The sequence below is a fragment of the Ruditapes philippinarum genome, unplaced genomic scaffold, assembly GCF_026571515.1.
Source record: "Ruditapes philippinarum isolate M1 unplaced genomic scaffold, ASM2657151v2 ctg827_1_1_1_1, whole genome shotgun sequence".
Classification (NCBI taxonomy): domain Eukaryota; kingdom Metazoa; phylum Mollusca; class Bivalvia; order Venerida; family Veneridae; genus Ruditapes; species Ruditapes philippinarum.
The window spans coordinates 164,635-188,263 of NW_026865957.1; the positions used below are offsets into that span (position 1 = coordinate 164,635).

General features: G+C 33.4%; 1 protein-coding gene across 2 annotated transcripts in view; it reads left to right on the forward strand.

Annotated features, from left to right (window-relative positions):
• The window catches only part of LOC132730847 (uncharacterized), a 29,109-nt gene extending 8,863 nt beyond the window's left edge, over positions 1–20,246 (forward strand). For both annotated transcript variants that reach the window (XM_060716917.1, XM_060716916.1), the window contains exons 2-7: positions 7,973–8,103; positions 8,923–9,170; positions 11,734–11,899; positions 16,177–16,383; positions 17,473–17,872; positions 18,960–20,246. In XM_060716917.1, coding sequence (XP_060572900.1) covers positions 8,019–8,103; positions 8,923–9,170; positions 11,734–11,899; positions 16,177–16,383; positions 17,473–17,872; positions 18,960–19,623 — 1,770 coding nt within the window. In that variant the 5' untranslated portion in view covers positions 7,973–8,018 and the 3' untranslated portion in view covers positions 19,624–20,246. The remainder of the gene's footprint in view (positions 1–7,972; positions 8,104–8,922; positions 9,171–11,733; positions 11,900–16,176; positions 16,384–17,472; positions 17,873–18,959) is intronic.
• The last annotated feature ends 3,383 nt before the right edge of the window (positions 20,247–23,629 follow it).

Below are 23,629 nucleotides of genomic sequence, written 5' to 3' on the forward strand. Positions count from 1 at the left end.
TATTGTACACACTTCCAATAATCTTAAAACTACTTCCATTACTCAGACATTTTGAATGTGGCAGATTTGAAACACTTGGAAAAGTTCTTAGAATGTAGTAAAATGCACTGCCTGTGGCTGTATTGCATTTGAAGTACATTGTGAAAAAGTCAATAATAATTTGTAAAGTACAATGTGGTATAGAGTCAGTTTTTAACTTTGTATGTGAGATATTTTCTAAGAATAAGTTGTCACTTTCATTATTTCCAGAATAATTGTACATTATAGCCAATTATCATTATCATAGGTTATTTTTTTGTCATTATTAAGTTGTTTTTCCGTTATTTTTGAGAAATGTCTGTGTTTTTAGGTCAGCTGAAATATTGTATAGTCAAGACTGACATAATTATTATATATGATAACTGTTTTAGCTGTTTTAGAGGATCTGAAACCCTTTTATATATTTAGAGATTGTAAGCTGTAATTTCTCACCCTATGATTATAAGAAGAGGCTTAAATATTATGAAAAGCTTCTTTCAATTTCAAATCCAATTGCAAATTTTCTTTTAATCATGCAGTTTTCCCCAAACATCTGAGCTAATTATATTTCCTAGATCAAATTTTTAGGATTTTTCTAATGAGTAGAAGATAGCTTTAATTACTTCCCAAATTAGCAATTTTAGAAAAAAATCTTTCCAAAATTTGGAGACCAACTGGCCTCTAAAGTACCAATTGACTGACAAAAACCACCAGAAATTCCGAAAAATCCTGGGTATGACCAAACAATCATTTATCTGTTCTGTGTATTTATACTGTTGTGTCCATGCATTAACGGAGGGCCGTCAAGTTGTGATTGTTATTGACATTTTAAATTGTTACCATTAATGTAACAAAAGTGATTTACTGGATATAATGTGCTAGAAATTAATATGATATAGAGAAATCATCATTAGCTAATTGTCATTCCTTTTGTTCCTGTAACAGTTTATTATCAGAGGGCTCTCTAATATACCATTCTACCATTCTCTAATAGTTATAGCATATTCTAGGAAGTAATTATCACTCATTATCAGTCATAATGAAAACAAACAGTGAGTTTCTTACACGCTAATTTGGTTTCCAATTTGTCAGCGAGCAGTAAAAGCTGGTAACTGATAAGCCTTGTACAAATGTTATGTAAAACTATAGACTTTTCTTAGAAAGGGGATCTATCCACAATGTGTATTAAGTCTTTAATTACTAACATGTGAGACTCAGAGCATTACATTTTTTTTATCATGGAAAACATCTGGTATAAGGGGCTGACTCTGGAAGAGAACTATTTTGTGTATTTGCATGTGTTTTTATTGAAGGGCTCATGTTCTTTCTGTACACAGATGTACAGGTATAAGTACTGTAATAAAATTTGTCATCACTTTGAGACTACAGAGAAATTATGCCTGCTTTAACCTTGCTAGAACTTCTCTAGAAGGTAAATGTTAATAATTTGTACAGCAGTTTTATTGCTGGTTCATACATGTAATAAAAAAAACATCACTCAGTTTAACCTGCAAAAATGTAAGATTATGTGTTTCTCACCATGCTTAATTTCTTAAATGGACTTGGTCTATCTTTCAATCTCAACAAAACTTTTCATCATTTATTTGGGGCAAATTTTAAAATGAATACTGACTGAATAGCGTGACAGTGTTGACATAATGATTGGATGGCAAGGAATTGCCAGCTGTCAACTTGGTCTTCACTGGTCACATGGTTTGGATTCAGTTGGCACCAGAATATAAGGGCTTAATTTATGCATGGAGGGGTACCCTGAGGTCTTCCTTCCTTCACCAGTAAAGCTGAAAAGTTGCCATATTTGATCTTGACGACCTAAAACCCAACAAAAATAAAGAAAATAAGATCTGATACAAAGTATAGCAATGTGACAGTAATTTCATTTATATAGTACGTGTGTGTATAAATATACATGTGTGTATACATGTATATAAAAAGAAATAGTTAAATGAAACAAAAAATAAAGCTTCTGAAAAGGAACAGATGTACATATCCAAGAGGAACCTTTACACATATGTTAAATTTTATGTTACATAAAAAGCTGAAGAAGAAAATAGATAAAAATCTTATTTTTTACACAAAAAGATTGCTTGTGAAGTAACAAAAAATCTGTAACAGTTGAGATTGACAGGGAAGATAATCTATCAAAGTTTGTATCATTAAAGCAATTTAAATCATCCCAAAGCATTTTTATCTTGTTTTAAACTTTACGTTTTCAATTAAAACTGTTCAGCCTGTGTTTGATGGAGCTGCATTTTGTTGCTGATGAAATAAAAGATGTCAGTTAAAATGTCTGAATGTATTTTAAACTGTCTACAGCTATCTGATGTAGAAAATTGAATCAGAAATAGGAGTTCTAAGGCATAGAAGAGTTCTAAGGCATAGAAATATATTTTCTGACTTCTGGATTAATGTTCAAACATTTCTTTATGACTACAGAGTTAATCTTGAATCATTGTCCATTATCTGATTTTCATGGATGATAATTTTGTAAATTTACAATAGGGAATCTTAAGATTAAGGGTGGGGGAGGGGGAGGGGGAGTTTAATGGTTTAGGGGTGGGGCCGAGTTACCAGATGAACTGGGAAATCTCTTTTCAGCTGTTACAGTAACAGTAACTTACATGTAAAGAGCAATCCAAACATTTCATTAAGGGGGTGGAGGGATTTAAAAAAGTCATTTTTCTGAAAAATCAAATAAATTTTCTTCTGTGCATTCATTAAAGTCAGTGTTTAAAAAACTCTTTGTCTCAGCTTCATATTGTAGCAGGTGAGCTCCTGGAATCTTCACTATCAGAATCCATATATATAATTACATTTAGACCTGAGGCTAATTGTTTCAAAGTGGGTATATAGAAATACATTGTAAAGTAAGAGTAATTTTCTGGCTTTACAGCTGCTGGATATTCCTGAAGTATTTGCAATAGCTGTCTGTAATTCAAGTAATTAAGATAAGCAATTAAATATGACTCTATATAAAATCATGTCTGAGTAATTTACCACTTTCTATCCCATCTTTCAAGAGGGTCCTTATACTCATAACTCTCAAGTAGATAAAGGATTGTTCAATTAAGTTAGACAATACTTTCAGTACTTTGATTGTTTGAAGTGTTAATCCATAATAATAGTACTTTCACTAGTAGATAATATTCTGATTTGATTAAGTAATGTCAGTAATGAAAACTTATCTATAGAAAGAGAAAGGTTTTTTTCATCTGTAATTTCCTTAAAATCATCTCAAGACTCATGTGCATGTATAGATTTAATTCAAGTTTGCTGAACATTGAAAATATCTCACATCACAGGCAGACATGTGAGCAACTATACTAAGACTGAAATTAGTGCTTTCTCAATATCATTAGAAATTTATAGTAAAAAAATGAAATTTTGAACAGTTTGGCCAAACATTTATTCTTGACCAAATATTGTAGATTGAACAGTTTTTTCTTCAGCTGTTCATGTCTTTGAAATTTTAGAGTCACTCAGCACTGCTGCCATACAGGAAGTAAAATATTATCTTGACTGGTGTTATGAAAGATGCTTGCCTGGTAATTTCTTCAAAAGTTACGGCTGGTGTATAATAATATGTACCAGCCAGAAATGAATGTATAATAACAAAATTTCATAATTATAGACATAAAGCCAACAAACATTGTACTAGCCTAGCTGGAGAAATTAATTCCTGGTGATTATGAAACCCTTATAGAGAGTATCTTAATTTGAGTTATTTTCAATAGTTTCTTTAACCATAGAATTAAGGAAAAAAATCTGTTCTAGCTGTTGTATTTAGTAAGTAACCTTTGTTATTTTTGACAGTATGTTATTTTTGACAGTAGATAAAGAGGTGATTTATTACCATGGTGGCATATTTCTGCCACATTGTTGTCTGAGAATTTCTTGTATTGATCCTCAACCTTTGCTCTGTTGTTCTTAGATATTAGTAAATTTGGTCTGAATTATGGTCAGTAATAAAAGAATTGTTGTGAGGCCTAAGTGTAGGTTCATAAGGTCTGTTTAAATAAATGATATTGGAAAAGTTTTTGCATGATTATTGTTTCTCAGACATTTGAAACTTGATAAAGGAATTTCACCTTTCAGCATTTCCTGTAGTTTATACTTTAATATTATTTGTAACAAAGTTGCTAATGTACAAAACGTAAAGCTAATATTTGGCTGAAAATTGTGTTGGCATTTCAGGTATTCAGTTAACTGTTATTAAGTGTTTGAAAAAATGCAGGTTGTACCTGTTATAAGATTGGCCTCACAAAGGCACTTGTGGGTGGCATCCATTTTCTACATGCATGGAGGGATATAAGCATCAGACAAAGAACCCCATACATGAACCAGGTCTTGTTGAAGGTCAAAGTCACTTTTAAAGATCAGGACAATTCTAATAATAATAATGTCCAAAGGTTTAAACATTTATATGTTTTGAGGGATTTTCATGTAACTTAACACAAATGTCCACCATTGTGAAGTGGAGTATTGCATGCAAATTCCATGTCCCTAAAAATTAGCCAAGGTCACAGTAACAGATCTAAGGTCAGATAAAATATGAAAATGTGTGTTACTACATATATATTTAAAAAATGTTCAAAATCATAAAACTGAGTCTTGCCAGCACAATCAAGGTCAATATATGCAAGGTCAAGGTCACCAGAGATGATAATGATTTTATTAGGAGCATTTAGTTCATGCATGAATAGAGTTTAGGTAAATTAAAAAAAAATGTGTTTACTATTATAAAACAGAGTATTTGTGACAGATGTTTTTTGTGGAAGAGGCACACTAAGTTTTGATTGTTTGTTTGCCTGAGACAATAAGGAATTAAGTAGAATGATACTCTAAAGAGTAGTACTTCCCTTGAAACTCAGTGAGCTGCCTCAGTATTTTATAATTACTTTTCTAATAATAATTCTGATGATATATATTATGATAGTGTAATTATGATGAATAATTTCATTTGCTGCCAACAGTGTAGATCTTTAACCTCAGCATTTCTGATAAAAGAGTATACCAGTATTATAGCATATATAACAGCTAGATATAGGTAAAAAAAGTTCACGGCATGGAATACAGACTGGTTTATGTAAAATCCACCCTGGTATAAATGTATTTTGTCTGTAGGTTTGTATACAGTGTATTTGAGTAGGGTAATATTAATGATTATCAGTTTAATAGCTGGTCCAGATCAGGCTTATCTTTCTAATGATGTCTGGAAAAGAATAAAAATGGAACTAAGTAATATAATCACTGTGTGTAACTGTTCACACTGACTTGCCGGTTTTTGATCAGACTTAAAGTTTTCATTTAACCCATAAACTACTTGAAATGAAAACAGGATATTTGCATGTTTGTTTGAATGAGTTAAAGATTATGTATTATATAGTCATGTATCATAATGAAAAGAGAGAAAATTGCAATATTTTATTGAGCGCATGTCTCAAGTAAAAAAGTGGAAATGGGTATTTTCTCACTTCCATGTGAGGTCTAAGCATATTCATGAAAAAACAAACTCATTTCTTTTCATCTTAATTATGCATAATGAAGAATAGAAAAACACACTGCCAATTCTTAATCTGTTTTAATTTAGTTTATACATGTACTAATTTGTTTTAATTGATTGTGTTGGAAGCTATAAACTTACATGTATTGAATCTTATCCTTGAACCAACCTGAGTAGTAAGCAAGAGTGTAAAGAAAACATTAGGACCTGCACTCCATTGTTTCCATCGAAGTGCTGAAAAAACAATGTTTAGGCCTCATCCCCCATCTCCAATAAGTCTTGTTACATATTATTGTTTTATTTATATCTAAACATTTAGACTTTGATATCATGATGATGTAATAAAGGCTTCTTAAAGCTTTCAAATCATACGTTTCTATGAACTTCCATTTTGTTTCTTTAATTTTTAAATTGTATACAGCATTATGGTGCAATGGTGCAGACTGAACGTAGATGTTTCATATTCAACAGGGTGATAATTCTTTATGCCATTTCTCAAAGGCTTATAAATATAAACTCAAATATATATTTTTTTGTGTTTCTAACTGTCTAATGCTACAGTGCTTTTAGGCCTCTAACTGTTTGTTTATATCACTTTCATGGATAGAGTAGATAAATAATCTGAGAAAACTGCAGAAAAACCTCTTGAAATGTAAGTGCTGTATGGAATATAGTGTTCAGAAGGCATGTGAAATTCCCTCTATGTTTATCAGAAGTAAGTGCAGTGTGATCAAGGAAGACATTTTACCACCAAGCTTCATTAATTTTGCAATAAACTGGTGCTTAAAATGTTACATCATGTATTTTAGGAGGTTTTTTGTAATTTTCTTGAAGATGCTAGTTGTCTTGGAATGATGTATATAATTGTTTTACGATGTGAAATGATTTTAAAGTATGGTAAAAATAGTGAGATTTCTGTAGGTGAACCCCTGTTTGTGTGTAGACTTGTAGTTGTTCCACTAGTATAAAATAATAATATAACAGTCTAGAAACTGAGGCCAGTCTTCAAAGTGCAATCCAATGTAGTCTTATGAGATTTTCCCCCCAGTGGCTTCTGCTTTTTGGGGTCATTCTATGACATTAGACAGTATGTAGAATTTCTGTGATTTTTTCAAGAAGGGCAAGAAAACAGTGCACACCATTAATTCAATGGTATGGATGATCTTGGTCTGCATTGGTTGCAATAAGGGTTAATCTGCAGGCATAAGAATATTCATGGGTCAAGTGTGTTAAAAATCCTTATAATTATGAATTCATTTTTAATATAATTTTTATATATGTAGAAAAATAATGATAAAAATCTATTGAAATATATTATCAGCTGTAGTGGCAAAAATATCATAACCATTATGTCATGTTCACCAAGACACTACAGGGATATTTTTGGCTCATTTTATAGCCATTATTGGGTCATTATTCCCAATTGAAAATATTACATGTACATTGTGTATATTATTTTCCCAATCCACAGGAAAATATTCCCAATTGAAAGTTACAAAATAAAAATATTGAATAAAGAATTCTAAAATCTTTCAAAATAAGAGCTTCATCACTCTAATAGTGCTTATGGCATCCAAGACAGTGATTGTTTGCATTCATTTAATCACTGCAAAATTTATGTCTTGCATTTTTTTCCCAATTTTTAACAAAGCATCACTGAAATTCCCATTTCCATGGGTATGGGTCATGTTCCCAAAATGCTGGAAAAAATCCCTGCACTAAATGAATAATTATTCCTGTTTATCAGAATGAAATGGAAGAGAGAGCAGTTGGGTTCTGGTATTTACAAATTAGCTCAGGAAGGCAGGAAATTAGTAACTTCAAAGTTTGACTCATCTGTATGAATTCCAGTCACAGCCATTCTTTGATTGAATGAGATATCTTTCAGCACTCGAATGTTGTTGTAAACTGGTTGTTTTTGTTTACAGGCGAGCATGAAAGAAAATCACAGCTGTTGATAAACTACATGTATATACATTGTACATGCTGTACATTTATATGTATAATTACTGTATCATTCTCCCCCAAAGTTATTTCAATTACTTTACTTTAAACCCCAATAGCCCTGTTGAACCATGAAGAGGTTAGCCTTTGTCGCCAGTTTGTCATTATACTAACAGGAGCAAGCTAGGCTAGCCTGCGCATCCGTGGAGTCTGACCAGGCTCTATGTATATTTTCATCTTTATAACCCAAAATTTATAAGAAATTCAGTGAGGAAAGAGTTGATGTTTTGAGTGTGATGTGCATTCAGGACTGGCTAAACTGCGCTGCCAGCAAAAAGGCTAATTAAATTAATTAAGTCAGTCCAGCCTGCACTTCTACAATATTCTTACAAAACAAAATGCCATGCTTTGAATTTGAAACAGCTCAAATTTAAGGCATTTCAGTAAAGGGTTGTTACAATATTAATTGTTCTTTTTTTTCCATTTCAGACAAGATGAGATGTAAGAAATTGAGGAAAAAGACAATTTTGTTACAATGACAGTGAGTTACCATGGAAACTGGATATTTGTCTGTCTGTCTTCCATGTTGTTATCAACAGTGGAGGCAGGAGATTTTACATGTAAGGTTTTCTCACATACAAAAATATATTGAGACTGTAATTTTTATATAATTATATGCAGTATAAAAATAGTTTTTATTTGTTTGTTAATTGGGTTTTATGTCACACCAACACAGTATAGGGCATAAAAATTATGCTCAAGTTTCAGCTTTACTATTGGAGGAAGACCTTGGTTGCCCTTCATTATTTCAGGCACAAATGCACACCTGAGAAGAACCACAGATGTTTCATTAGCTAGCTGGATAGCTTCCTCACATGAAAGAATCAAAAGTCCCAGTGTTATGGTTAAAACCCTTTCAAACCCATAGACCTAAAGGGCAAGTGGTTTGAAGTTAAAAACCTTAACTGCTCGGCCATGGATGCTCCATATATAATGATTGGTGCATGATTAATTTCATTATTTTGATTATGACTGGACAGTGTAAATAAGCCTGCTGGTGAGAACAAAGTCTACCAATGCTACCAGTGCCATACTGTATTAGCCAGAACATACATACCATTTATCATGATCTGCACTGTTTGCTATTCAGTCTATACCTATTTTGTAATTGTCCCCAAAATTTATGACTGGTTTTGCCCAGATTTTGAAAGATGGATAGTTTATTAAAGATATTTAGTGTGGTAAAGTTAATCTTCTTTAACATTTCATGGTACATTTATTATTCCATATTTGAGCTAATTAAGGAGCGTCCGTGGCTGAGTGGCTAAGACCGTTGACTTCAAACCACTTGCCTGAATCCCAATAGGGACTTTAATCTCGAAAAATTATTTCAACTCCCATCATGTCTGAGTCCCTTTAATGTATGTTTACTATTTCAGTGGGTATGGACAAACAATCGAGCTGCACAAATGAACACTATTACCAAGCTGGCGATATATTCCTTGCATCAGCGAGAGACAAGGTGCATGCTGGGCACTGCCCTTTGACCTTTCTTCAATTAAGAGCTGATGAGAGTGGTTACACAGAGCCGTGCCTCAGTCTGTGTGTGAAAATTGTCAGTTACAGTATGGAGAGTTGTTCTGTAAAAATGGCATACCATGATGGTGTCAAAGACTTCAGCCCTGTAGTAAGTTTGAGCTTTGAGCTTATATAATATGGAAGATTATATTTGGTCTTTTGTGACTATGTTGTTAGTTGTCATTTACATGTTTGTACTTAATGGAATTCAGTGACATTTACAGAATTAATGTAGGGAAATGTAGCAATAATGTAACTGAAAAACCATAACAATGGCCTGAAGCCAAAAGATACAAGCCTGAATATCAAGGCATTCTGGTTTTTATGCCCCCATAAAGTGGGGAGCATATAGTGTTGCACTTGTCTGTTTGTCCATCAGTCCGTACGTTTGTCTACGTCCCGAAATCTTGTGAACGCAACTCCTCTTAAACCGGATGGCAGATTTTGCTTAAACTTCCAATGATGAACAACCATAATGTGTAGATGGTGGTATAAGAAGGAATTTTAGCTGCGACCAAATTTAACAGAATTATTGCCCTTTGTTGATTTTTCACTATATCCTATGTAGAAATTTTGTGAAAGCAAATCCTCTTAAGCAGGATGGCAGTTTTTGCTTAAACTTCCAGGGATGAACAACCTTAATGTGTAGATGGTAGTGAAGGAAGGAATTTTTGTTTTAAGGGAATCTGAAGGAATTCTTGTTTTAAGAGAATCTAAGAGATTCCTGATTTTTAAGGGAATCCAGAATTTCAGGAAATCCCGGTTTTTAGATAATCCTGATTTGTAGAAAATCTTAAATTTCAAGAAATCCAGATTTTAATTGGTGTGGTTTTGTTCTATTGAATTAAATTAAATTACTGTAAGTCTTAAAACAGAGATAACAGGACTGGTGACTTACAAGGTCAAACCAACTCACCTTGAATGCAAATTTTGTCACGTTTTTTCTGCAAAACAAAATTTTTATAAGTGTGGCAATAACGAGGACATATCTTATGATTATTACACCTCTTGTTAGTAATTATTATTTATCTGGTTGTACTCACAATGGTAAAAATCGGGAAAGTTAAGATTAAATAATTCGCAACTGTCTTTTGGCAGTTTTTTTGTGAGAGTCTTCATAAGAATGACAATTTGTAATACGCTTTTGAAAAATACTTGAATTAGTAAAATTCACAATGTAAAAATAACCTTTTTTGATAAATGTTGTTTAAATGATTTTTAACATATTCTTTTGTAATTACATTGTTCATAGTTTAAACAGATTTTACAGAAAAAAACTACAATTACAATCTATTACGTAATTGTAAATCTGGCTTTTTAAACAATCTTCATTGATAATCTACCATCAGGCTGTCAGTAAAATATTATAACCAGATGTGTGGAAGGTTTTATCTCATGTATTGATATAACTAAGTGATATAAGCCTTTACCACCAGTATAGAGACAGGCCAGCTGGCTCATCCATGCAGTCTGACTAGGCTCTATACTGTTGGTAAACTAAACTCAACCTTTTTGTGTTTTGATATTTTGAATACTTTTAACTTCAAGTGGTCTGTTCCAAATTCAAAACTGGGTAAATCTATTATACAAATTAAGTAGGTTAAAGAATGAAGACTGTCAAAGTGCTATTTCTATCTTAAGATTATATAATGCCAGATATATTTTTGCAAAATTTATTCTCTGCACATTGTGATGATTATTTATAGGGAAGCCACTTAAAATTCATTATAAAAAAATCAAATTTTAGGTTTAATTACTGCTCATTGAGGCGTAACATTGCAGGAAGACATTGTTTTACAATTATATTGCCTCACATATAGATCATTATAATTACATTACTTTACGGTATTTTAGGAGAATTTGGGTAAAAAACACATCTTATTGCTGGTAAAACTAGATCGTGTATGATTTGAAACAAATTGAGATAAATATGATTGGAATTGCAGCAGACGCTAAAAAATTGTTTACAAGAGAAACTGAGAGAGGCTGTCAGATGATGAAATTTTTTCCAATGTGTTCTTAAATTCTAAATTTTGTTACTTCCTGCCAGAAAGTATAGTTATGTTTTCCTACATATTAGGATATTAAGAGGTGTCACTGGCCACATGGGTAGTGTCATTGAATTCAAAGTACTTACCCCTTACTGCTTTAGGTTCAAATCCCGATGGGGACTTTGGATTCTTTAGGTTAGATTTATTGGTCTGTGCATTATAAATGTTTTAAAATGGGAGTAATAAACAGAAATGCAAACAAAAGAAAATTCTTAATTGCTGCATTTCTTTGAGTGAGAGACAACACAATATGTGTGAGAAATTTTCACATCACTTCATTATCTATGGTTTGTTGACATGAAGTATATCTATGAACCAGCTATCTTTGAATTTTTAAACTTTTTCAAGGTCAAGGTGACAGAGTCTAAAAAATAGAGTTCACTACTTTCATACTTGTTTTACATAACAATTTCCTTAAATTACATGCAACTAGATTGTCATAAGAAAAAATAATTCTTTCAGTAGTAAGGTCAAGGTCACATTTAATTTGCAGAGGTCAAAGGCGGGGTTAGCCAGACAATTTTGCATCAAGGTATGTACACATTGGTAACTTTAAATTCTCATGTTAAAAAAAGTCGTATAATTGAATAATATGAAGTTTACCTTGTTAATATCTTTCAGACATTTGACTGCCGCACATTTCCACCAGTGCTATGGTGCTCCAGTAAGAATGATTTAAAGGTGACAGTCACAGAGATGAAAGATTATCAGATGGAGGATGATAAGGGTTACAAAATCTCGTTAGAAATAAAACCATTCTGTGGAACTTTGGAACAGTTAACAACAGGTATACATGTATTTGCATGACAGTCAGTTCCCTTAAATTTCTAGGTATGTTTGAACTTGTTTTACGAAAAATATAATTATAAGATAAGTGATTAAGGTCAGGCTGACTGCACAGCTTTTAATGATATTTCTTTTTGTGCAAGTCCTGCATTTTCTCAAGAGTTTTCTATGATTGCCATTAAGCACCCTGGTGATCACGGTATATATACAAGTCTACTTCCTGTTATTGCAAGAAAGGTTCAAGTTGAATTATAGAGGCTACCAAGAAGGGAGTAAAATGTGCTTGTAACTGCAAGACAGTGTACACATTGAATTGTATAGGCTCACAAGACTGGGTACACATTGAATTGTATAGGCTGGCAAGACAGGGTACACATTGAATTGTACATGCTCACAAGACAGGGTACACATTGAATTGTACAGGCTCACAAGACAGGGTACACATTGAATTGTACAGGCTCACAAGACAGGGTACACATTGAATTGTATAGGCTCGCAAGACAGGGTACACATTGAATTGTACATGCTCACAAGACAGGGTACACTTTGAATTGTACATGCTCACAAGACAGGGTACACATTGAATTGTACGTGCTCACAAAACAGGGTACACATTGAATTGTACACGCTCACAAGACAGGGTACACATTGAATTGTACGTGCTCACAAGACAGGGTACACATTGAATTGTACATGCTCACAAGACAGGGTACACTTTGAATTGTACATGCTCACAAGACAGGGTACACATTGAATTGTACATGCTCACAAGACAGGGGTACACATTGAATTGTACATGCTCACAAGACAGGGTACACATTGAATTGTACAGGCTCACAAGACAGGGTACACATTGAATTGTACAGGCTCACAAGACAGGGTACACATTGAATTGTATAGGCTCACAAGACAGGGTACACATTGAATTGTATAGGCTCACAAGACAGGGTACACATTGAATTGTACAGGCTTACAAGACAGGGTACACATTGAATTGTACAGGCTTACAAGACAGGGTACACATTGAATTGTACAGGCTTACAAGACAGTGTACAGTGATTCGGTTTATATACTATGGAGTCGATAACATACGGAATTCAATTTAAGCAGATTTATGGCGTTTTTGGCACACTTTTTCACACACAGGATTTTGTTTGAAAACAGGTTATATGACCCAGTAAAAACAGTACTGTTGAAAGCTTACATGACCAAAGCCCCTATGTGTGGGTTATATAGAAAACAAGCTTTTGAACAAGGACATATAACCTGTCAATAACCCAAGTAACAAATTTAATAGAGGTGGCTGGGCATTTTGTCACTCCTGGGGCAGTCCTTTAGTTTATTGTAGACCTATGTTGCAACAATTAAAAAAAAGAGCATATTAGATCTACAATGTATGAATATCGTATGAAATATAAAATGATAGTGGTATTTAAGCATCACCGCAGTGGGCATTACAAAGTGTGGTTGAAAATCTGGGGTTTGTAAAATCTCTAGTTCTCCCAACAGAAAAGCCTTATAGTTACACACAAAGATCTGATTACTGAAATGAAGTACAATAACACTAAATTTTGACTTAAGATTTAAATAGGTCAAATCTGTGATGCTTGCGTAAGTATTTCCCTGTAAGGTCAATTCATCATGACGAGGTTATCAGTTTCTGTTACGTTACTTATCAGTGTATTAGTACGTCATTATTACCTAGATAAATAATTTATTTTGTCTTAGGGCAAATATTTCAGTGCTTGTACATGAAGTGTCAATGTTCTGGTGTCCTAAAAATAAGGTTAAATTTCCCTGTTTTTTGTTGCTTTAAATTTTCATGTATAAAGAAATTCAATACTTATGGTCATATAATATTGAAATGATGTATTGGTAGGCAGTAAAATGTGGGGGCTTTAAATGTGGTAAAATTTGATTTAAAACTAAGATAAGCAGGGAACATACCATTTCTTATCTTCAAGTTCATTTTCAATAAGAGTTATATATTCAGAGTACAATATTAAAGGTCACTAGCCCTTTTACAATGTATTTGCCAACCAGAATAAAAAACTTTTTTATTGGTAAAACAACTCTCAGAAACAAAAAGATAAGTAACAAATATTTCATTTTCATGTTTGACACACAGTGCTCATTTTCAAACCAGATTTACTTAAATGTTATTATATAAAACAAGAAAAAGGCAAAGGCTGTTTTTAGAAATGCAAGTTTGTATTGGAAATTCATTAGTACCAAATGACTGTAATGTATAATTGTCATATCTTTACGTGACTGATTCTGTTAATGTTTAAGACTTATTTCATGACTGTTATTGTTACAAATGTTTCACACTCCTTAATCCTTTGAAAACAGAAATAATTCCATTGAGGGAGTTTCAGTTTAATTTATTCATCATTTCACATTTAGCATCGAAGTATTTTGCAGGACTACTTTGAGGGAAGTCGTAATGTAATATGACAATTGACATTCAAAACTGAACTCACATCGATTGTTTCTCTAGATTAACTGTAGCTATCACCAGTTGGCATTTCTTATTACTTTTTAAAGATAATTTTACATGTTGTTAATGGTATAAAAGCCTGTGTAAATGGAATAATAACCTGTGTAAATGGTATAATAGCCTGTGCAAATCATATATAGCCTGTGTCAATGGTATAACACCATGGGTAAATGGTAAAACAGCCTGTGTAAATGAAATAACAGCCTGTGTAAATGGTATAACAGCCTGTGTAAATGGTATAACAGCCTTTGTGAATGGTTAAACAGCCTGTGTAAATGGAATAACAGCCTGTGTAAATGGTATAACAGCCTGTGTTAATTGTATAACAGCCTGTGTAAATGGTATAACAGCCTGTGTAAATGGTATAACAGCCTGTGTAAATGGTATAACAGCCTGTGTTAATGGTATACAGTCTGTGTAAATGGTATAACAACCTGTGTAAATGGTATAACAGCCTGTGTAAATGGTATAACAGCCTGTGTAAATGGTATAACAGCCCGTGTTAATGTTATAACAGTCTGTCTTACTGGTAGAGCCTTTGTGTCAGATACAACAACCTTTGTCGCTGATATAAGAACCTTTATAACAGATGTAACAGCCTTTCTAATTAGTACACTTTGTATAAAAGCATTTGCCTCTGTTATATCAGCCTTTATCCTCGCCCATATGGTTTATTCTGGTGGCGATGGTAAATAAACTAAATACACACACATATCAGCCTTTGTAAATAACATAACAGCCTTTGCCACCTGTACAAAGCTAGAACAATGTGCACTTGAGTGCAATCTGATCAGGCTGTAAACTGATAGCATTTCAGTTTAAGTATTTTTGTATTAAACCAAATTAACAATGGACAGTTATAAAAGTGAAGTGTCCATTTCTGTTACATGAACTTAATTGCATGTTAAGGTTTTCAAACAGACTCTCATTACATAACTTGCTGTGTTACTTCTGTCAAAAGATGGATTTCCAAACATAAGAAGTGAAGTTATAGACATGACAGTTTTGTTATCATGAAATAGGTCATTCTTGCGTCATGTTTGCATTAAACTTGGTCAAGTTACACACAACATAAGGGAATGACTTGCTTATCTGACAAGAGTTCAAAATTGGTGCGATCATCATAAGATAGCTTGAGGTTGTAGCTTGGAAAAAGTTGTTTTAAAGTACATCGTTGGAATCCCATGGCACTTATTCAGCCAAGATTACCAAGGATGGGAACCGTAAAATGTTCATGTTCATTTTCAAAATTGTCCCTGCCCCTGGGTTCACGTGGTTTCCTTGTAATATGTATTGAACATAATTACTGAAAAACTTATTGAAATTACTCAGGCTTTACCTCTTGACTTAATATAGTATAATACAAGTAAATTGGTATACTCAAACCTGGTACTTTTGATGTATCTTTTATGTACATATTACCAAAAAATTTTAAATGCTCAGTCTAAAGAATGTTGAACTTTAACATCTTTGTTTAACTGGGTCAAAGATGTTTAAGTTCAACATTCTCAAGACAGAGCATTACATATAATATTTGTTATGGTTACAAGTTTGCTTGCTTTACAAATTTTGGCATTATGCAAATATAACATCCTGGTAAAGTATGTAGTCATATAGATAGATGTATAACAGCATTACAGGCTACACATGATCATCATAATACGACAATGTGTTGCCTGCATGACTCAAATGTCAGAGTGACAGCAAGGATTTGCCATTAAGTCTAAAGTTTAACTTGCATTGTTTTTGAAATAGAAATTCCTTATTTTTATTTTCAGATTCAAGCATTGTATCAAAACCACAGTCAAAACCAAACACTATTAGTCAGACAGCTGTAGTGATTGGTGCGATTGTAGGAACAATATCTATATTGTTTGTTCTTGGCTGGATCATGTACTGTTACAAAAAAAGAAATGGGTCGGACTCGGAACACACCTCGAGTAGACCTGAGAGAAATGTTAGAGGATCAACACCAAATCAGCCAGGTTAGTGATGTCCTTATTTGATAACCTTTCTATGTATTGACGCACAGATCAGGTTTGGGGTGTCAATGGACAAGTGGTTAAGGTCGTTTTATGAATTGAAGCAACAGATCAGGTTTGGGGCGTCCATGGACGAGTGGTTAAGGTCGTTCTATGAATTGAAGAACAGATCAGGTTTGGGGCGTCCATTTGCGAGTTGTTAAGGTCGTTCTATGAATTGAAGAACAGATCAGGTTTGGGGCGTCCATGGGCGAGTTGTTAAGGTCGTTCTATGAATTGAAGAACAGATCAGGTTTGGGGCGTCCATGGGCGAGTGGTTAAGGTCGTTCTATGGATTGAAGAACAGATCAGGTTTGGGGCGTCCATGGGCGAGTGGTTAAGGTTGTTCTATGAATTGAAGAACAGATCAGGTTTGGGGCATCCATGGGCGAGTGGTTAAGGTTGTTCTATGAATTGAAGCACAGTTCAGGTTTGGGGTGTCCTTGGGCGAGTGTTTAAAGTAGTTGACTTCAAACCACTTGCCCCTCATCGCTGTGGGTTCAAATCTAGACTGGGACTTTGGATACTTTCATGTATGGAAGCTGTCCATTTAACTTATGGAAAGTAGGTGGTTCTACTCAGGAGCCCATTCGTGCCTGAAATAATGCACAGAAGGGCACCCAAGGTCTTCCTCCACCAGTAACTGGAATGTCGCTATATGATCTATACTGTGTCGATGTGATGTAAAACCCAATCAAACAAACAGATCAGGTTTACAGCTACACATTCAAAGATTGGTAACGTTTCTCTAAATAAACATGATATTTGTTTTGTAATGGAAAGTTGTAATTACCATGTCAGTCAATCTAAAGTGAGACTGATATCCTGTTGTTTATTTACTATTGTGATGAAGTTTGTCGAACTTATGCAAACTATTAATTTATGAAGTACCTGTCAACAACTAAGGTGTCAAGTATTTAATATAATGTAGTTCTCTCGCTTAAACCAATAGTATGTTTTGTAATGCAATGCAAAACATACATATGATGGAGACTTATGTTGTATTAATATTGTGGCTCTAGTTTCATATGTTATTTTTCCCCTTTATTTCAGTTAACAGATATGCACCAATAGAGAGAAACCCTCCTTCTAGTCAGTCGAGCTCAGACAAGGGTCCAAAGTTTCGTCCAAATCTTGACCGTAACCAACCGGATCTCATCAGTAACACTGACAGACGGCTATATTCTCCTTTCCAGCCACCTCAGCCAAATCAATATTCGGGTCAAGGTCAGATACAACAAAAAGTTCTATATTCTGACATAGATAGAGGACCGCAACCGGGTGATAAATGGTACCCGATGTCAAACCTCGGACCTACCGGTCCTGAAGTGAACCAGGTACCAGGGTTTAAGTCACCGACGCCATCCAATCAAATGTCTCAGTATATGATGCAGAATCAAGTGTATAAATACCCAACTGACGGGGAGATGCATACAGTTCCAACAGATACAAGGTCAGCTTTAAACATAGCATCTTACAGTATTGAATAATTGATATAGTTTAGTTTATACTCATTTATTTAATTTGATTGTGTTTGGAGTTATAATTAGCTTATTGAAACACTGTGGAATCTGTTCCTCGAATAAGCCAGTACTGAGCAATGAGTGTAAAATTTCTTGCTGACAGAAACAACAGTTGCCTGACAGGGTTTGAACCCAAATGGCTAGCATTCTTTAGATTACTAGTCTGACATGTTAACCACTTGGTTATGGTCACTCACAGGAATGATATAAATTCATGATCACAAGTAAATCTGCTTAATCTGCACAATAGAGGAGATAACAGACTTGTCATTGAGGTGTTGCTAGTCTGACCCTCATGTGAGGTGAAATTTCTTTCTGCAAATTTATCTCTGACATTGAGTCTGATGGTCATTTTTGCCTGTTCTGTTCTTAATGCAGGATTAGTAGTCTGTTGCTTGCAGAGAAATTGGTAATCACTGGTTAGCACTCCAGGACAGCTGTTTAGGCAGACTTACTGCTGTGATATGACCAAAACGTGTAAAAATTGGCATATTAATAAGATAAAAAAAAATGATCTGTTGACGTTTGATTTTATATCTTAAAACTCACACATAACCAGTAACCTGCTGAATTTAATTAATGGATTTGCCCAGCTGTTAATTTGGCACAGTCCATTCCAAGTTAAAGGGATTTCAGTATCAAAATAGACAACAATTTTTTATGAATTAATTAGTTGTGAACAGCCACTTTTATTTTTCACTTTAACAATATTCTTATTAATAAGTTGATATTTACATGTAGTACTTTTAGTTAAAAAAGAAAGGAACATAAGGGGAAAAAAACGGAACTTACAGTAATTTATCACTGGTACATGACTTCAGTACTGTCTGCAACTATTATTTTTATCCATACTTTCTACGATATTTGAAATTTGAAAATACTTTTATATTTTTTATTAACAATGGCCTCATTTATTGAATGTATATAATTATGTAAATGTTTATGTGTTTATTAACATTTATGAATCTTTAACTTTGTCTTATTTTTTTATTTTAATTTTTCTTAATGAATTTTCAGATATGTTGTTTATGACTTTGACTTTGAAGCAAAACCAATGGAAAGGAAATATTCTGCAGGGAAAACCCTTAATACTCCCTATCGCCAGTCCCCAATAAAAGATATAGATAGATCCAGACCAAGGGAGATCACTCCATTAAGAGAGACTGTTAGAGTGATGCCACCCATGAGTTCTCTCCCTTTAGACTCTACAACAACAGATCACACTAGCGATAATGAGTCATCTATGTCCGGTACGGAGGAGGACAGCACCACAGATGATCAAACCCATCCAGTCAGGTATCAGTATGCACCAGGGTTTAATTTCAACAACCCTCCAGCCGTGAGACCAAATATTTCAAATACTAGATTGTATGATCCAAGAAACTTCCAGCGGATAGATAATAATCCCGTTCCTGGTGCCGCTAATCAAAGTGATAAGTCTCGCCTGAATGCTCAAAACAGTTTAAGTGAAAGTTTTAGTGGTAGGAATGATTCTCAAGTGTTCAGATCGCTGCAAAACAGTGACGGTTCTCCTCAGCAGAATTCAGAAGGCCCTGTTCCGCAGGTGCCACCAATGCCAAAAGAGTTTCAACGGACACAGAGAACGTCGCCTTCAAAAGAACTGCCATGGCCCCATAGTCCGCCACCGCCATACAGTGAAGATAATAGATTTGTTGTGTAGTCGTTGTATTACTAGTGCCTCTTTTATTGGATGCCTTTTAAATAAATTATACTATGTCTTGAAGGGGTGATTGCTCACTTTAGATAAATTTATAACAAAGTTTGTGTATTTTGTAAGATGAGGGATTTGGAGATTTTATGCTAAAGGAGAAGGCAAGTGAATGCCATTGAAGATTAAATTCAGTTCTGATATTTCACTGAAGATACATGTAAAATGAATATGTTGAGATAGTTAGACATTGAATACTTTTTAATCATTACCAAGCTACATAAATTTGTATAAAAGACTTGTCCTATATGGAATTTACTTGTCCTTTTTCTATTTGCTAATCTCGTCTTGTATGGAATTTAGTAAGAATAAGTAGTAATTTTAGTAGCATTTTTTTGTCTGGACTGACCATGATTTGCACTGTTTAGCTATTCAGTCAGTACATTTATTGAAAATTTGCCCTATTAATGATGAAAGGTTTTGTCCAGATGGACAAGTCTATTCTATAATATAGTTAATTTGGTAAGGGTTAAAAAGGATGTTTTCATGACAAGTTAATTTTAGCAGCATAATTTGAATATAGTTTAGAACAGACTAACTTACATAAATTCCCTCGAGGGTGTAATATAGTTCTCTCAAGGGTGTAAAATACATCTTGTACCCTCGATGGGCGTATATAATTATCTAGTACCCTCGATGGGTGTATATAATTATCTAGTACCCTCGATGGGTGTATATAATTGATGGTAATTCTTTTGGCATTAAACTAAGTGTCTACTTTCAGCAGACCTATGTATGAGACTGTTGTGATTATGATTTTTATAAACCGTAGATTTTGTAATTCTTATAATGATAGAATGTTTCGATAGATCGATGCGAAATGGACGTAACTCCTTCATTATTTAATATGAGTTACAGCTGTTTTGCACCGAACCCTCACTTTGTGATGAGGTTAGAGATTTTCTTTTGTGCTCACAAGGTTTGTTTGAAGTCTCATGATTTTCATTCAGTGGGACATTTACCATTGTGTGATCATTGTATATGTATGTTATTGCATACTTTTCTGCAAGAATTTATATTATTTTACACAATATAATACTTCAACTGTAACTGACATACAGCAGGTATATTTTCATCTTCACCTTAAACTCTTCTGGATGAGCATAAATCTTCCTATAAATGGTTTTTGTCTTGAGCAAAATTAGTATTTATAACTTTGCTGATATAAGTTTTTTTCATTTTTATATATGATTGTTTTGAAATTAATATAAATACACTAGTCAAATTTTCTTCTTTAAATGTGTTAGATATTTCCCTTGATCATGCTGAAATTGAAAGAAATTCTTCCAGTTTTAAAAAGCGATGTTTCAATAAATGAAGTTAGTTCTTCAGGTTTACTTGGTATTGTTTCTACAAAATATATTCTTCCAGTTTAAAGGGCATTATTTCTACAAAATAAATCTTCCAAGCTATTATTCTACAAAATAAATCTTCGATTTTAAGGGGCATTCATTCTACAAAAGATTTTGTTCCAGTACAAAGGGCAATGTAAATAGTTAAAAAGATGTAAATTTTGACAAACTAAAATTTACAATAATTATAATTGATCAGTATTTAAACTAGTATACAAAAATCATAAGTTAAAGTTTATGTTTAGCTGTTATTATAAAATGCATATCTAAATTTAAAGCAACATGCCTTCAGATTCTTGCTAATTTTCATGAACATTTTGAAAAAATATATTTAAAAGTTAAATATTGTGAAGTGACCGAAGAAAGTAATTTACACATTGCAAACAACACTTTCATTTAAATAACCAAAAAGAGGTCATAATATGCAAAAATAGCCCTTATTGCATTAGTCATGCAGTAGAAATATAGTAATAAATAATGCAAAATAGAGTCATTTCTCACAGATAACAATTGTAAATTACTATCTTCAATCTTGAATTTTTTTCATTTCTTAAAATCTTAGAACATTTTTCTCATGTTTGATTTTCTTGAAATATTTTTTGCCTATCTGAATGCATGCAGCTTTAATAATTTTTATTTTTGACCTTTTTATGATGGAAAGTGACTGCAACATTAATGGCATGTTAACATATCTATTATACTTTGTACACATAAATTGTTAAATGGAAAGGGAAATAAAATGGAAAGTCCAGGGTTTGTAAACATTTGATGATGTCATCATGCTTGATGTTTGAAACAAGGTCAACTTTTAAGTTCTATATATATAGTGTAGTAACAGTTAAATCACTGAATAAACACTGAAACTTTTGAACAAAGTATATTATATATATATATATACTTTGTTCAATGTTTACAATGTTTGTGTGATTCAACTGTTACCACACTAAATATCTTGCACTAAACTGGTCAACCGTTCATCCTGGACTAAACCAATCCTCCTTTTTAGTGAGTATTTCCAAATAAGTTCTGACCGAAAAGTCAACAATGCAGACCATGATAAGAAGGTACGCATGTACTGGCTGATCTTGGTCCGCACTGGTTGCATTGGTAAATTTAGTCGCTGCCACAAGGCTAAGGGTTAAAACAAACAAAAACTGTTAACAGGTAGTCTAAAATGATACAGATTGTAAAGAAACCTTGGATGTCTATATACAGGCAAAATTTCAGTCAATAAATTGTAAAGGTTATTGAACCTGATGTAATTAGTCCCCTACCGGTTTACCGGAGGAGACTTTAGGTTTACCCTCCGTCCGTCTGTCCGTCCGTCAGTCCGTCCGTCCACAAAACTGGATCCCGCAATAACGCAAAAAGTACTGAAATTATTTTAATGAAACTTGATATATGGGTAGATGGCAGTATGAAGATTATGCACGTCTTTTTCTTTTCTTCCTATGTTGAAAATTCTGGTTGCTATGGCAACAAATAGACTGAAAATATGGAACATTTTACACATAACCTGGATCCCACGATAGCGCAAAATGTACTGAAAATATTTTTATGAAACTGGAGATATGAATCGATGGCAGTATGGAGATTATGCACGTCTTTTTGTTTTTTTCCTATGCTGAAAATTCTGGTTGCTATGGCAACAAATAGACTGAAAATATGGCAAATTTTACACATAACCTGGATACCGCAATAATGCAAGAAGTATTAAAAATATTTTTATGGAACTTGATATATGGATAGATGGCAGTATGGAGATTACGCATGTCTTTTTCTTTTTTTCCTATGCTGAAAATTCTGGTTGCTATAGCAACAAATAGACTGAAAATATGGCAAATTTTACACATAACCTGGATCCAGTGATATTGCAAAAGTACTGAAAATATTTTTATGAAACTTGACATATGGGTAGATGGCAGTCTGGAAATTATGCACATCCTTTTCTTATCTTCCTATGTTGAAAATTCTGGTTGCTATGGCAACAAATAGACTGAATTTCAAGATTTCTGATTCTAGTTTTTAAGTTTTTTCACTATAAGTTCTTTATTTCTTAAGGTATTTTCTTCAAACTTTAAATAAAAGTTGCTAGTCATCAACCACATCATATGTGACAAGGTTTACAACTCTAGCACAAAATTTATCAGAATTACCTCCCTTGAACTTTAAATTTTCATGAAAAAAATGTTGTTTTTTTAATAACTTCTTTTTATGCCCCCACAATGTGTAGATGGTAGTAAAGGAAGGAAGTTTCGCTGCGACCAAATTTAACAGAATTATGGCCCTTTGTTGATTTTTTCACTATATACTATTTAGAAATTTTGTGAACGCAACTTCTCTTAAACCGGATGGCAGATTTTGCTTAAACTTCCAGAGATGAACAACCTTAATGTGTAGATGGTAGTAAAGGAAGGAATTTTCGCTGCGACCAAATGTAACAGAATTATGGCCCTTTGTTGATTTTTACACTATATACTATGTAGAAATTTTGTGAACGCAACTCCTCTTAAACCGGATGGCAAATTTTGCATGAACTTCCAGGGATGAACAACCTTAATGTGTAGATGGTATAAAAGGAAGGAATTTTTGCTGCGACCAAATTT